Genomic DNA, 12,972 nt, shown 5'->3' with positions numbered 1-12,972 from the left:
AGTTTGGAAAAGGTGGATGAAAGAGAGAGGCACATAATACTCGTGTGCCAGTGAGGAGGGGAGGCACTCATTCGCAGCATCCAGCTTTTAGCAGGACACCCTGGCTACCCAATTGCTGTGGGACTACGCGTTTAAGCAGAGGCTGCACGGTCACCCTGAAACTTGTGGTTCCACAGCAGTTGGATTAAAGGTAGTAAATGTGCTGTGCGGAGACGATCAGGTCAGCAGTGCATAGGCCCAGGCTAGGAGTCAATAGCACCTGGGTGTGAAAACCTGTGTCAGTACTGGCGCTTACACAGCGGTTGCAGAGAGATCTCCCATTAGACCAGTGCCTCCGCTGGGAGTGTTACAGAGCGCAGCAGTGTATGATGAGCAAGTCACCATTGTATAGTGTGACTGCCTGAGAACAGTGTGCTAGATGTGCAGCTTCTAGCAGGAGAGGAGTATATCACACACACAAAAAAAGCATCTTAGTAAAACATTTTCTATACAGTGCATTGTCGCACAGGTGAGGGGTGCAGGGTAGGGAGTGTATTTGCCCCGGGACCACAGACTATTGGCGGGGCTGCTTTCTCCCACAGTAGCTCTCACTTAGGAGAAGTTGTCTCTGTATATAGTAGGGCTTTGCCTAGCGCCTCGGGCAGCCTGTGGGAGAGGTGTGCTGCTAGGTACCATTGCATCCCAGATTCCCTCCCCCTTGCCTTGGCCCCACCTCTGCTCTGAGCTGCCTGATCACTTCCCAGCAAGAGAGAAAGAGAGAGTAGGAGCGTCGCGTTCCCCCCTGTAGGGTCCCTGTGCCGGTGCTTGCGGGACAGCCTGGCAGTGGTGGGCATTGGGGGTGAGATGCACGTAGCAGCCCGCTAGCTGCTGCCACCTCCCTACAGGGCAGACATCGGGAGTGCAGGCTGAAGTCGGGGCTCCATCCCCGCAGTCCCATGCACGGTCTCTCCGCTCACTGTCTCCGGCGGCTGGAAACTCCTTGGAAGTGGATCTGTGCAGAGAGTAGCCGGACTGTGCACCATCCCTCGGCACCGGTCACGGCGTAGCCCAGCTGTGGCAGGCGGACAGAAGCCGGGGAGGGGGGAGAGGGTACGGAGCGCTCCTTCTGTGCAGGAGAAGACTTGGTGGGAGCTACCTTGGAGTGTGGCCGGGGAGCGATGACTTCTCTCCGGGTCCCCAGGGCTGCAGCGCCCGCTCTGACACTTCTGGCTCTGCTTCTCAGCTGCAACTTCGGATGCTCTCTGGCAGGTAATTACTCTGCTGCCCCGCTCACCCCGTGCCCCATCACAGTCCATGGAGAGAGGGGATAACTGCTTCTAAAGTGAGAAGGGCTGGGGACAGAAACATCTGATACATGATGCATCATTTATAAGTTGACTTGTTACATTGAATTTCCTCACCACAATAGTCATATACTAGTATTGCACATCCTCTGCTGCTTTCTGTGTGTTAGTGCTCGTTATGTTTTATCTGGGTAACATCTATACATTTGTGTTATATTGTAGCACTTATTATACAGTATGTAATAACCAGCACACCTTGATGCTCCACCATATATAGCGGATTGTCTGCAGAAAGCCTTTTTATTATTGCTGTCTGCACACCACATTATAGCAATCACTTGTCATCCAGAAGCAGCATTATTGTGTATTGTCAACATCTACTGGTGGCTGTAAGGACCAAGGACCATGGAAAGGAATAAAAGTTTATATATATATATATATAACGTTAGATTATTATTATATTTTAGTAGTAAGGAGTGGAAGCGCTGTTCAGTAGATGATAGCACTTGGGGGATCCAGGTGTCTGATCCTGGCTTCATCAGGACTTCCATGTGCAGTGCAGACAGTGCATATAGCTCATTTGCAATGGAAGGGTTATTTGTTAGTTGTGTATGTGTTGTAAGAACGGCTCTGGCAATAGTCCCAGAAAATCTAAGTGAAAAGTGTTGTTTTCAGCACATGTGCCTGTTTTTAGGTGTGATCCTGTTCCCCTTGATTCACAAACTCCTCTCTGTGGAGATCCTACTTACAGGTCATTTTGTATGTCTGGGTGAATAAAGTTGATGTGTGGTGGGAAAACAGTAATTGAACTAATTATGCCATTTGCCCTTCACATTGCTGGTTCCTGCAGTGCTCTGCGCTGTCTGGTCATGTGGAAAGAAGGGATGATCAGGATCCCACTGTGGTTATGCTGAAGTGTGTCAGGCCTGTCTATCCACCTGGATCATGACATGTGTCCCTTAGCCCATGGGGTATTGTCACAACATAGCTACACACTTACTGTAGTTGTGATTGGTGGTTTCTACACTAGAGGTGGCTGCATTGTAGTAGAATTGTTCTGTTTACACCTTATTTAGTAAACATATTAAATAGACTACAGAACATGTAATACTCTGTAGGAATATATTTGTTATCCTGCATTAGCCATAATTATATTATAGGGCAAATGAGTTTTAGAACTTGCTTACAAGTTTAATCACAGTTGCAGAGGGTAATTTAGTGTAATGTATGAACAGAGAAGAGTTGTGGCCTGTTTGGAGGTTGTACTAACGCAATGTATGGTACAGTCCTAATTGCTGGCAGTGAAGATGGACAGCTCTGCAATTACTAGTTATAATAGGTAGCACAGCAAACGGTTTACCTCCTGTCTGTTGGACAATTGCCTCTGTAGGGTACTAATCTCTTGATGGATGGGGATATCATTTGTTCTCCTAAGTACCAATATTTTGCATACTAATGTTCCTGAACGACAGTTTATAGAACAACTGTTAAAAATACCAGGCCTGCTTTGTGCATGCCAAATTGGATGTTTGCATAAAATGCAAATAGGAAATGGGTCCCACATGAAGTTATTGTCTGCATACTGTTACTGTTTACTATAGGTCTGCGCAGCTTGCTGGGACTCTGCGCCGGTAATCCTGCAGCATTTTCATAAACCCATGGAAATATCTGCAAGGTAGCACAATGCAAATGATTGAAAAGGATAAAGTGGATCCACATTCATTAATGTATTTCACAGTCCAATGATTTCTGGCCCAATGTCGAAAGTGATTCTATCTTTAGTGATGCATAATGATCCTGTGTACAAAGTTTTGTTTGTATTGTCTATCTTAATGTGGCCTTAGAAATTTGCGCAAAGGTGTCCAAGTAGGACAGTTATTATACTGAAGCGCTAATGGTGATGGGAAATGTAAAATTAATGTCCATTAGTGCTGCATTGCCTTATCACATTTCTCTGTGTAGATAATTAAAACAGAAAAAGCATACAGTTAAACATCCCATTTTATTCAGATTGCAGTCTACTGTAATGGTTACTGTATTTCTCTTTATCTATAGTTTGTGTTAGAGTCTATGGTCGTTCAGGAGCTGGATAGCAGCAGATATAAAAACCCCATACCCTGCTAAACAGCATCATTATTTGTCTTTAAAGTTGATGTACAAGTGTTGTTTTGGTTTGTTTTTTTTGGTGCGTGTTTTTGTTACTGTTTTAGCAAGTTATATCCCTTTGTATACAAAAGTACGTATCTGCTCTTGGTTTCTACACTACCAATATTTTCCAAGGATTACTGCATAATTTATACACACTGACTCAATTGAGCCACTTAGTCATGTATATTGTACACATTTAAATACAATTTCCATGGACACCTTGCTGTGTGTAATGCACATTAAGCAATTTGGTCTTGTGTAGAAAATCGTACCATCCAAAAGAATATGGGCATAACACAGTCCTACCATACTGAATCTCAAGTTCAATACATCTTAATTACAGAGATAGCATTCAGTAGACAGAGCAAGACACTTGTCACTGTTCAGTTGGTCACTATTGATCCAAAGACCTTCAAACCTTGCATGTACCAAACTGAAACGTGGAACTATTTTATGAATCAGAAACAGTCTGTAATTGTGACCATTAATAACAATTGTCATGCATCTAACTCTTATTGCATACCTGGATAAAAATATGATATTCTTTTGTGTATGCTTCTGCTGCATGGATGTGTGTGAGAGTTTTCAACAAGACATCTTTGGAAATAAATATTAGTGGTAAAAACGGTTACTAGCCGCCCCCTCCAGGCTACAATGTTCATCTTTTTAAATATTTATTATTAACCTATCAATTACTGGATTTGTGGATTGTTCGTCATAACTAATGAGTAACTTAGCCGGTCTGTCCTTTACTCCTGCTAGAGAAGAGTAGACTGCACACAATTAATCTGTGACTGATAGTACTGTATAGACTCCCATTCACAAATGGATCTTGCTGTGATTGAAATCTCACAAATACAAGGGACTGTTTACGCTGGTTGGCAATCTGCTCAGGCAGTGATCTTTGTCACACCCATTGTATGATAGGCAAGATAATGTTTGTTTCCTACTGTTCAGATCTCTGTAAGAATGTGGACACAATTATTGTGACTGTCATGGTGCAGTGACTGGGGGTTAATGTAATTGCCACTCTTTGGCTCTGGTTGTTCAGCCTGAGAGAACAATTATATTTCAAAGGTTTGTCAGTAGCTATTGCTTGGACAGTGACGCCACAGCTTATGGGCATCATCATCTCATCGTCAGTGTTTCCATTTTGCTGTGTGATTGGTTGGATAGGATAGGAGGGACTTTACCGAGGCAAGCTCTGATCATATTGGCTGAATAAAGCAGTCCATTTATGGGCAGCTCTCAGTGTTCTTGTGACTTACTGTAGTGCACACTCAGTGGGGCAACCTTATTACCACAACTTTTTCCTCAGTGATGTTGCTAGTGCCCAGTAGGTGGGATGAATATTGGCTGCCTCCATTGTGTTTTTGGTGCCTGGCTGTTCTATAATTTCAAGCTGGTTAAATACCTAAAACATGGGTCTTCAACCTGCGGCCATCCAGCTGCTATGGAACTACACATCCCAGCATGCCTTAATAGCAAAACTGTGGCAGGGCATGCTGGGATGTGTAGTTCCACAGCAGCTGGAGGGCTGCAGGTTGAAGACCCATGACCTAAAACATTTTACATGGACACATTCAACACAACTTAACATGTAATTATTTTGCGTTTTAAACAAATGCAGTCAGTCTCCTAAACAACATGTTTAAAAAAAAAAACAACTATGTGCTGATCAGTCAGTTGTGTGCTTTCATATGCATAAAAGTATTCTTGAAGGAACGTATTATCTGATTGATTGGTTGATATGGTTTACATCTGTACATCTTTATAATTAATCATGATTTGTTTCATTTACATTAATTACAAATTCATACAAATGAGGATCTGAAGATGTGCAAGAAATGAGCATGAGTATTGCCTCCTTGTGTGTATTATCATTTTTTATTATTATTATTATTATTATTATTATTATTATTCTGCTTAGCCATTGTCCTGCTAATATTACCACTGTCTGGGGTAATCTATCATTGGGGTAAACTTGTTGCTAGCTGTGGCGCACAGTATTGTGTTTGGGGATCTTGCATTAAAATACCAAAACAGACCATCCTTAAATACCACTATTGTTCTCTTGCTCAGCAAAGGACCATCATTGACACGCCCTCTAACAATCCGCTTTAGCCACACTAATGCCCCATACACACGGGGGAGATGTGTGCTGAGCGACCTAGCACAGACCGATAAGCACACATCTCTCCCCCCACTCAGCACACAGCGCGATATGTGCTGAGTAGGGGAGGTGGGGCGGACGGATGGGGGGCCGCTCACTTCACACAATGGTGAAGTGAGCGACCCGCTAGATTGCTTAGATTTTAAACATGGATCTCTCCGTGTGTACACCCCTAATGGCCCATACACACGGGGGAGATGTGTGCTGAGTGATCTAGAACAGACAGATCAGCACACATCTCTCCCCCCACTCAGCGCAATGTGTGCGGAGCGAGGGGTGGATGGGGGGGCCGCCCACTTCACACTGCGGTGAATTGAGCGATCTACTAGATTTGGCATGCGTGCACGCCAAATCTAGAGTCAGCTATAGCAACACACGGGGCCGCACATCATGGAGAGATCCGTGCTTAATTTCCATAGAATTTAATTAGCACAGATTTCTCTGTGTGTTCCCACACTTAAGAAACCAAATTTAATCGAGAAATCTAACTGCAAGATCTGGAGATAACTCATACTAACAACAAAGATATATTCATTGGAAAATAAGAGTTGGAACCCAGTAATATTTCATCACCATTTATTTAAGGTTGCCATTAGCTGCCAGGGTCACGAACCAGAAAATTAAACTTTTCTGAGTTTGGTGAATTGGGCATTAAGGCAGTCTGCATAAAAAGCTAGGGACAGAGGCACCGCAGCAGCCCTTATATTGTAAATTGTGGCAAGTGTCTGAAAACATAATAGGCCCCTTTTTATGTTTTTACCATTAAGGACAGACCTATTTGTAGATTACGGTATAATTTGATAAATCTAATCAGTCTATCCAGTTTGTTGTTCAATTAAGTCATTGCTCACTTGGTTTCTCCCGTTATTAAATAACTAGTCAACTTGACTTTTGTTCACAAGAAAACTGAATAGTGACTCTACTGCAGTTTTATATTCTGAGTCCAAATATGTGATTAGAATTTTTCCATAAGGCATAGTGTGTTTGTGACAGTTACTTTTCTTTTTTAAGATTTTAGTGTTCTTTATGGCCTGACCTGCTTGTGTAGCCCTGCCCATTTGCTGGGTCAGTGGAGCATGTGCGCTGGGCTCCTCCAATCAGGACTCAGCACATCGTCCTGTGACCCCCTGAGTGCCTCTCACCATAGAGGAGCCCGTTAGCACAAGTTTTTGTTATATTCGTTGTTCGAATATTTTCTATAATGCCAAGAAAGTGTTTAATCATCCAGTTTCTGTTATGTGTGTGGGGAAGTAACCTGCAAATCTCAGAGGCAAACTTTCACGCCACTTGTAAAAAAGTGATCTGACTACTAACTGCTGTGTATCATGTTTTAGTCTTCACACTGGCTGGAAAACTGGTCCACATCATATGCCTTTTGCAATTGCTATGATTTTGGAGTGAACCGAAGGACCATTCAACTGACTGCTATTTCTGCTTAACTAACATTAGAGGAATTGCATCTAAAGCACAGTATACAGTTAACTATCCCAACTTGCCATCTGCAATGAGGCCTGTCTGAAGCTTGGCTACGCACTACGATGTGTGTACCCAGCGACATCGCGGGCGATGGGACCGGCGGGGTAGACATCATCTGCTAGTGCATACACTTGCTGGCAGCAATGCCGCTGACGACGCGTGGGAGAGAGCATTGTTGGAGTCATAGCGGGCCGGGTACACACTAGATGATGTGCCCGTTATGTTGGTGTGATCCGCCGGATCAGATGATATATCGTCTAGAATGTACCCAGCAGGGGTTAAAGTGAGCCTTAACGGGGCGGAACTGTGTTCCGTCAGTTCCACTTGGAGACGGAATGCAGTTCCACCTCCTCCGGCTCACCTAAGCCGATGTGTGGCCGGTGCCGTAGGGAGATGCCAGGTGCCCGCTAAGATTGTGTTACCAGCGGGCGCCCAGCTCCCTCTCCACAGCGGAAGCCGAATTTCGGAGCTCGCTACTGAGCTCCGGCTTCCGGCTCTGTCAGTGCGTGCTATGGGAGAGAGGTCATGACGTCTCTCTCATAGAGCTGAGGAGCGGACGCCAGGAGGATCACAGTGGTCAGATGCAGGAGCGGCGCTTGGTAAGTATGGTGTTTTTTTGTTTTTTTAAACATGTGTGTGAGTGACTGTATTAATGGTGCATCTGCGGGGGGAAGCTACAGGGGGGCAAACTAGTGGGGGAAGCTACAGGGGGCTAACCACTGGGGCAAACTACGAGGGGGCAAGGTGCTGGGGGGCAAACTACAAGGGGGCAAGCTGCTGGGGGGCAAACTACAAGGGGGCAAACTACAGGGGCGCATTACTACTGGGGGCATGACTACAGGTGCGCATTACTACTGGGGGTACAACTACAGGGGGCATTACTACCTGGGGTCAAACTACTGGGGGCATAAATACAGGGGCTTACCTACTGGGGCTAAACTGCAGGGGGGATAAACTGCAGGGGGGCAAACTACAAAGGGGCAAACTACAAGTGGCTTAATTACAAGGGGGCAAATGACAAGGGGGCTAAACTACTGGGGGCAAACTGCATGGGGCTAAACTACAGGGGATAACTACAAGGGGTCAAGCTACTGGGGGGCATTACTATTGGGGGGCATTACTACTGGGGGCATAACTGCAGGGGCTTTACTACAGGGGGCATTACCACTCGGAGCTAAACTACATGGGGCAAACTACATGAGGACTAAACTACAGGGGCTAAACTACTGGGGGCATTACTAATGGGGCAAAACGAATGGGGGCATTACTACTGTCAACATTACTACTGGGGGCAATACTACACGGGCATTACCATTAAGGGCATTACTAATGGGGGCACTACTAATAGGGGCATTGTAAAGGGGACACTTCATAAGGGGCATCACTCCTGGAGACATAAGGGGCACTACTACTGGGGGCATTGCATAAGGGGCACCACTACTATGGGCTCTGTATAAGGGGCACTACCACTGTGAGCACTACCAGCACAGTGGACGTTACATAAGGAGCACTACTTCTGTGGGCGTTGTAAAAGGAGCGCTATTGCTGTGGGCATTGTGTATTACGGGGTGCTACTACTATGGGCATTATGTGTATTAGGGGTGCTACTACTTTGGGCATTATTACTATTGTGTGACCACGCCCCTTTCATTTTGAGACCATGCCCCTTTTATTACATGGGTGCCGGCAGGGAGGGGGAGGGTGGGGGGGTTAGGAGTTCCACCACCTCTCTAGAGCCACCTTAAGCACTGGTACCCAGCATGACATAGTAAAGAGTTTAGCATTTAAACTTTCGTAAGTACTAATTTAATAAAAGTTTAAACTTATGTCACAGAAAAAACCTGCCCGATGGTAAAAATCGGAATGCAATTCAGCATGAAAAATACATTTGGATTCACTCTATTTAGTTCTTGTGAAAGAAAAAAAGTTTTATTTTTGTAGACCAGTGAATTAAAAAAGCTTACTGCATTTAGTCACAGATGCTGGATCATACAGGCAAATAATTGTCAATGCCATTTCTTCTGCATTCTGTAAAATTTAAATCTATACCAAATTCCATTTTCAGTAATAGCACATTGATTTCGCACCTCTAGCGACTTAAGCTCTCACAGAATATTTTTAGACTGCCTACACTGACAGAACGTTTTGGAGCCTTCCTAACATTATTGTGCTTTATCAATTCTCTATATTTCATAAAGTTGAAAGGTGATAAAATGTCGTAGATCAATATAACTAAAGGGTAACTGTCTTCTTTACACAACGGCCAAATTCTCAATGGTTCTTGGTAAATTGGTAAGAAGCTTTCCTCCTAATATTGGTTGTGGGCCTAATTCAGAGTTGATAGCAGCAGCAAATTTGTTAGCAGTTAGGCAAAACCATGTGCACTGCGGGGGAGGCAGATATAACATGTGCAGAGAGAGTTAGATTTGGGTGGGGTGTGTTCAAACTGAAAGCTAAATTGCAGTGTAAAAATAAAGTAGCCAGTAGTTGCCCTGCTCAGAAACAAAATAACCCACCCAAATCTAACGCTCTCTGCAAATGTTATATCTGCCCCCCTTCAGTGCACATGGTTTTGCCCAACTGCTAACAAATTTGCTGCTGCTATCAACGCTGAATTACCCCCTGTGCCCAAAACATAGATGGCTCCATTGTGTGTATAACACAAGTATATATTAGTAATCACTGCTATAAAAGTTAAGGCCCTATTTGAGAATATTTCAGTGTTTCAGTGTTTCACCCCAGTCTCTGCTCCAGAGGATATTCCAATCTATATTCCTTATCAAGTGGACACACATGCCCACTGTCAGCAGCCAGTTACCTTACCAGTGTGATTTTGGCGTGTGGTAGGAAACTTGGAGCATCTCTCAAACATGGGGAGAACATACACACCGCACACAGATCACCCATGACAGTGATTTGAACTCATTACTTCAGTTTTGTGACGCTGTAATGCTAACCACTGCCCCAACCGTGCTGCCTATAATCGGCTATCACTATCTATCATATAGTGTGTATGTTTTAAACCCATAATGTACAATGTATCTATTTAACAAGGAATATTTATACAAAAAGTCATTTGTCATAAAAATATGTTGATTGGACCATGCTGAAGAATATTTTCAGCTAACTGCGTGACTGATATTCCGATTACACAGGCTTATGTGACATATATAGATGTGTCAGAACTAGGAGCTTTGTAAAACTCTTTATGTAAAGGTAATTATTTACAACATGTGGTGTCACAGAGAATGACAGCTATGCATTATTCTTGGAAGATCAGTGGCATGTCGAATTGATGATTCAATAATGTTACATTAGGGAAAATTAATGTAGGCTTATACATTACTCAAAATGACGATGCTGCATTTTGTGAGCCGTCGAAGATAATTGTGTTTGATAGTAACTTCCATGTGCCAGCAGCCTTTCCTTTTAGTGTGTTATAGCTTTTGTGACTTGGGAAAAAAAAATTGTCATGTTTTGTGATCGCTTCCTACAAAATTTAAAGCTAGTATTATTATTATTATTATTATTATTATTTTTATGCTTTACACAGATTCTTATTGCTAGCCATACAGGTTTGAAATTACGTTTGTGTTCTGTGAATTATAAATATGGCTCTCTTGACACAAAACATTAACTTTTATATTCTGTTCACAGAAGTGCCTAAATGAAGGATAGTATTGTGTAAGGTATAATTCAAAGCAAAAGAAAAAAAAAGTTTACTTTAATAGCTAATAGACATTATCACATTTGTTTTCAGGACATTAACTTCCCTTTGTCTGGTATGTTACCCATCCCCTTTTTCATTAATATATTTGCAAACACGATGTAACCTTACTGCAACATTTGCAGGAAGACTACTGTACAGCATTCACTGTACTTGCAAACAGTCTTTAAGCAGCCACCGCCTGACCTGAAAAACATATGATTAGAGGAGATCAAGAAGGGGAACTGATATTGTCTTAATGCAATTTCCTGATTAACTTATAGTTTTAAAAGCTCAAGATTGCTCCTAATAAAGGAATTACAAGGAACAACTTTTGTTTACAAAAATTTAATTTAAACAATGTAATTTTCAAGTCACTGCTATGTTTTTCTGAATTGCTTTCAATATTTTGTCCTATAGCAACACTGAATTTATTTACTTATTTTTGAGTGTGTTCTGAAGTTATGTAGCAAGTACAGACTAATATACAGTGTCACAGATATTCATAATTAAAATGTGAAATTAGCATAATTATGTAGAGAAGATAAAGGGGAGAAGGTCCTGCTCACAGAAGCTTACAGTTTATAGGGTATATGCAAGGACACAATATGGAATAGAGGGCAAAGTGGATGAGAGCGCAGACTGGACAGTTAGGAGAATGGGTAGTAAGTTTTATGGATGAGTTTGAAGGATGGGAGGCAATATGATAGTCTAGTGGATGGAGGGAAGGCATTCCAAAGGTTAGGAGTGATCCTGGAAAGTATTAGTGGAAGGTAGCACCTTAACAGGGCTTTACAGTGCCCTCTGTCCTTCACGGCCCTTGAGCACATGATGTCATGCTTCTGCCAACCGTTGAAAAGAGCAGCCTCTGGATGCTACAGGGGCTGTACAGGCTGCACCTGCTATCCAGATGTTTGGGCTGATGTTTGGATCACCACCCAGAGCCCCCATGCTCTGTGCGACAGCACTGCTCATTCACCACTAGTTACAGCCCTGGTGGAAGGAAGGGATCATAGAGGTGAGGCTGCAGTCATGTGGGAGGTAGTTATATGGGAGATGTGTCAAACTGAAGTGGATAAGTTCTATCTCCTAATTTTAGATTTAAATGATGGCTAGAACATGATTGCTATGGGCAACTTCTCCACTATATATCTCTCTAAGGGTTGATACATCTCCCGTTATGTGAGGAAATGACAGTGGAGATGTAAGGTGAAGCAGTGATGTTGAGAGGTGTGTAGGTGAGAGAGAAGTTTGAATTTGATTCTGACTTGTATATTGAACCAGTGGAGTTACGGGCAAACAGAGGGCAGCAGAGGTCGAATGATGAGAGAGGAAATTGTGACGGGCAGCAGAGTTAAGGATAGATTGGAGAAGGAAGAGTTGGGAAGTCCAGAGTGGAGTAGGTTACAGTTATCTAGGTGGGAAATGATTAGGGTATGAGTAGAGTTTTAATAGCTTCCATTGTGGGGTAGGGCCTGATTCTGTACATATTGAAAACCGCAAGATTGGGAAAGGGGTTGCATGTGGGGGGGGGGGGAGGGGAGTAAAGGGCAGAGTCAAGTGGGACACTGTGACATCAGACTTGGAGAACAGAAGAGAGGGAGAAGATATGGCATATCTAATATTTACAGTAGTGCGCCTTAAGCAAGGGCATATTAAGAGAGGAAGGGGCCCGTATGCAGTCTTCATCTGGGTCACCTCCTCTCTGGCCAGTAGCACACTAGTGAGCTTTACTATAGTCTGGCACTGTGTCATTCTACTGCGTGTGCGCAAGTCTCGTGGGGAAATTATGCAATAGTCCTTTTCTCTGCGATTTGTGTCATTTTAAATATATAGGGGTTTATGTATTAAGCCTTGGAGAGAAAGTGGACGGAGATAAAGTACCAACCAACCAGCTCCTAACTGCCATTTTTCAAATACAGTTGTCTATCTATTAAGCTTTACATGGAGATAAAGTGGACAGAGATAAAGTACCAGCCAATCAGCATCTAACTGTTATATCACATGCTGGGTTTGAAAAAAATGACAGGAGCTAAATGGCTGGTTCTTTATCGCTGTCCACTTTATCTCCATCCAAGCAGTAGCGGATCTTGCCACGGGCAAGCAGGACTTTTGCCCGGGGCGCCGCCTTCCGGAGGGCGCTGGCGCCATCCGGAGGGCGCCGCACCGTGGCAAGATCCGCCACT

The 12,972-nt window shown here is 43.5% G+C and overlaps 1 protein-coding gene across 2 annotated transcripts in view; it reads left to right on the top strand.

Moving 5' to 3' along the window:
* Positions 1-690: 690 nt before the first annotated feature.
* Positions 691-12,972, top strand: part of UNC5B (unc-5 netrin receptor B) — a 218,252-nt gene continuing 205,970 nt past the window's right edge. For both annotated transcript variants that reach the window (XM_063958791.1, XM_063958790.1), the window contains exon 1: positions 691-1,248. In XM_063958791.1, coding sequence (XP_063814861.1) covers positions 1,158-1,248 — 91 coding nt within the window. In that variant the 5' untranslated portion in view covers positions 691-1,157. The remainder of the gene's footprint in view (positions 1,249-12,972) is intronic.

This window comes from Pseudophryne corroboree, chromosome 3 (genome assembly GCF_028390025.1).
Source record: "Pseudophryne corroboree isolate aPseCor3 chromosome 3, aPseCor3.hap2, whole genome shotgun sequence".
In the NCBI taxonomy this organism is placed as follows: domain Eukaryota; kingdom Metazoa; phylum Chordata; class Amphibia; order Anura; family Myobatrachidae; genus Pseudophryne; species Pseudophryne corroboree.
The sequence above is the reverse complement of the archived record's forward strand: the minus strand, read 5'-3'. Positions and strand labels throughout refer to the sequence as shown.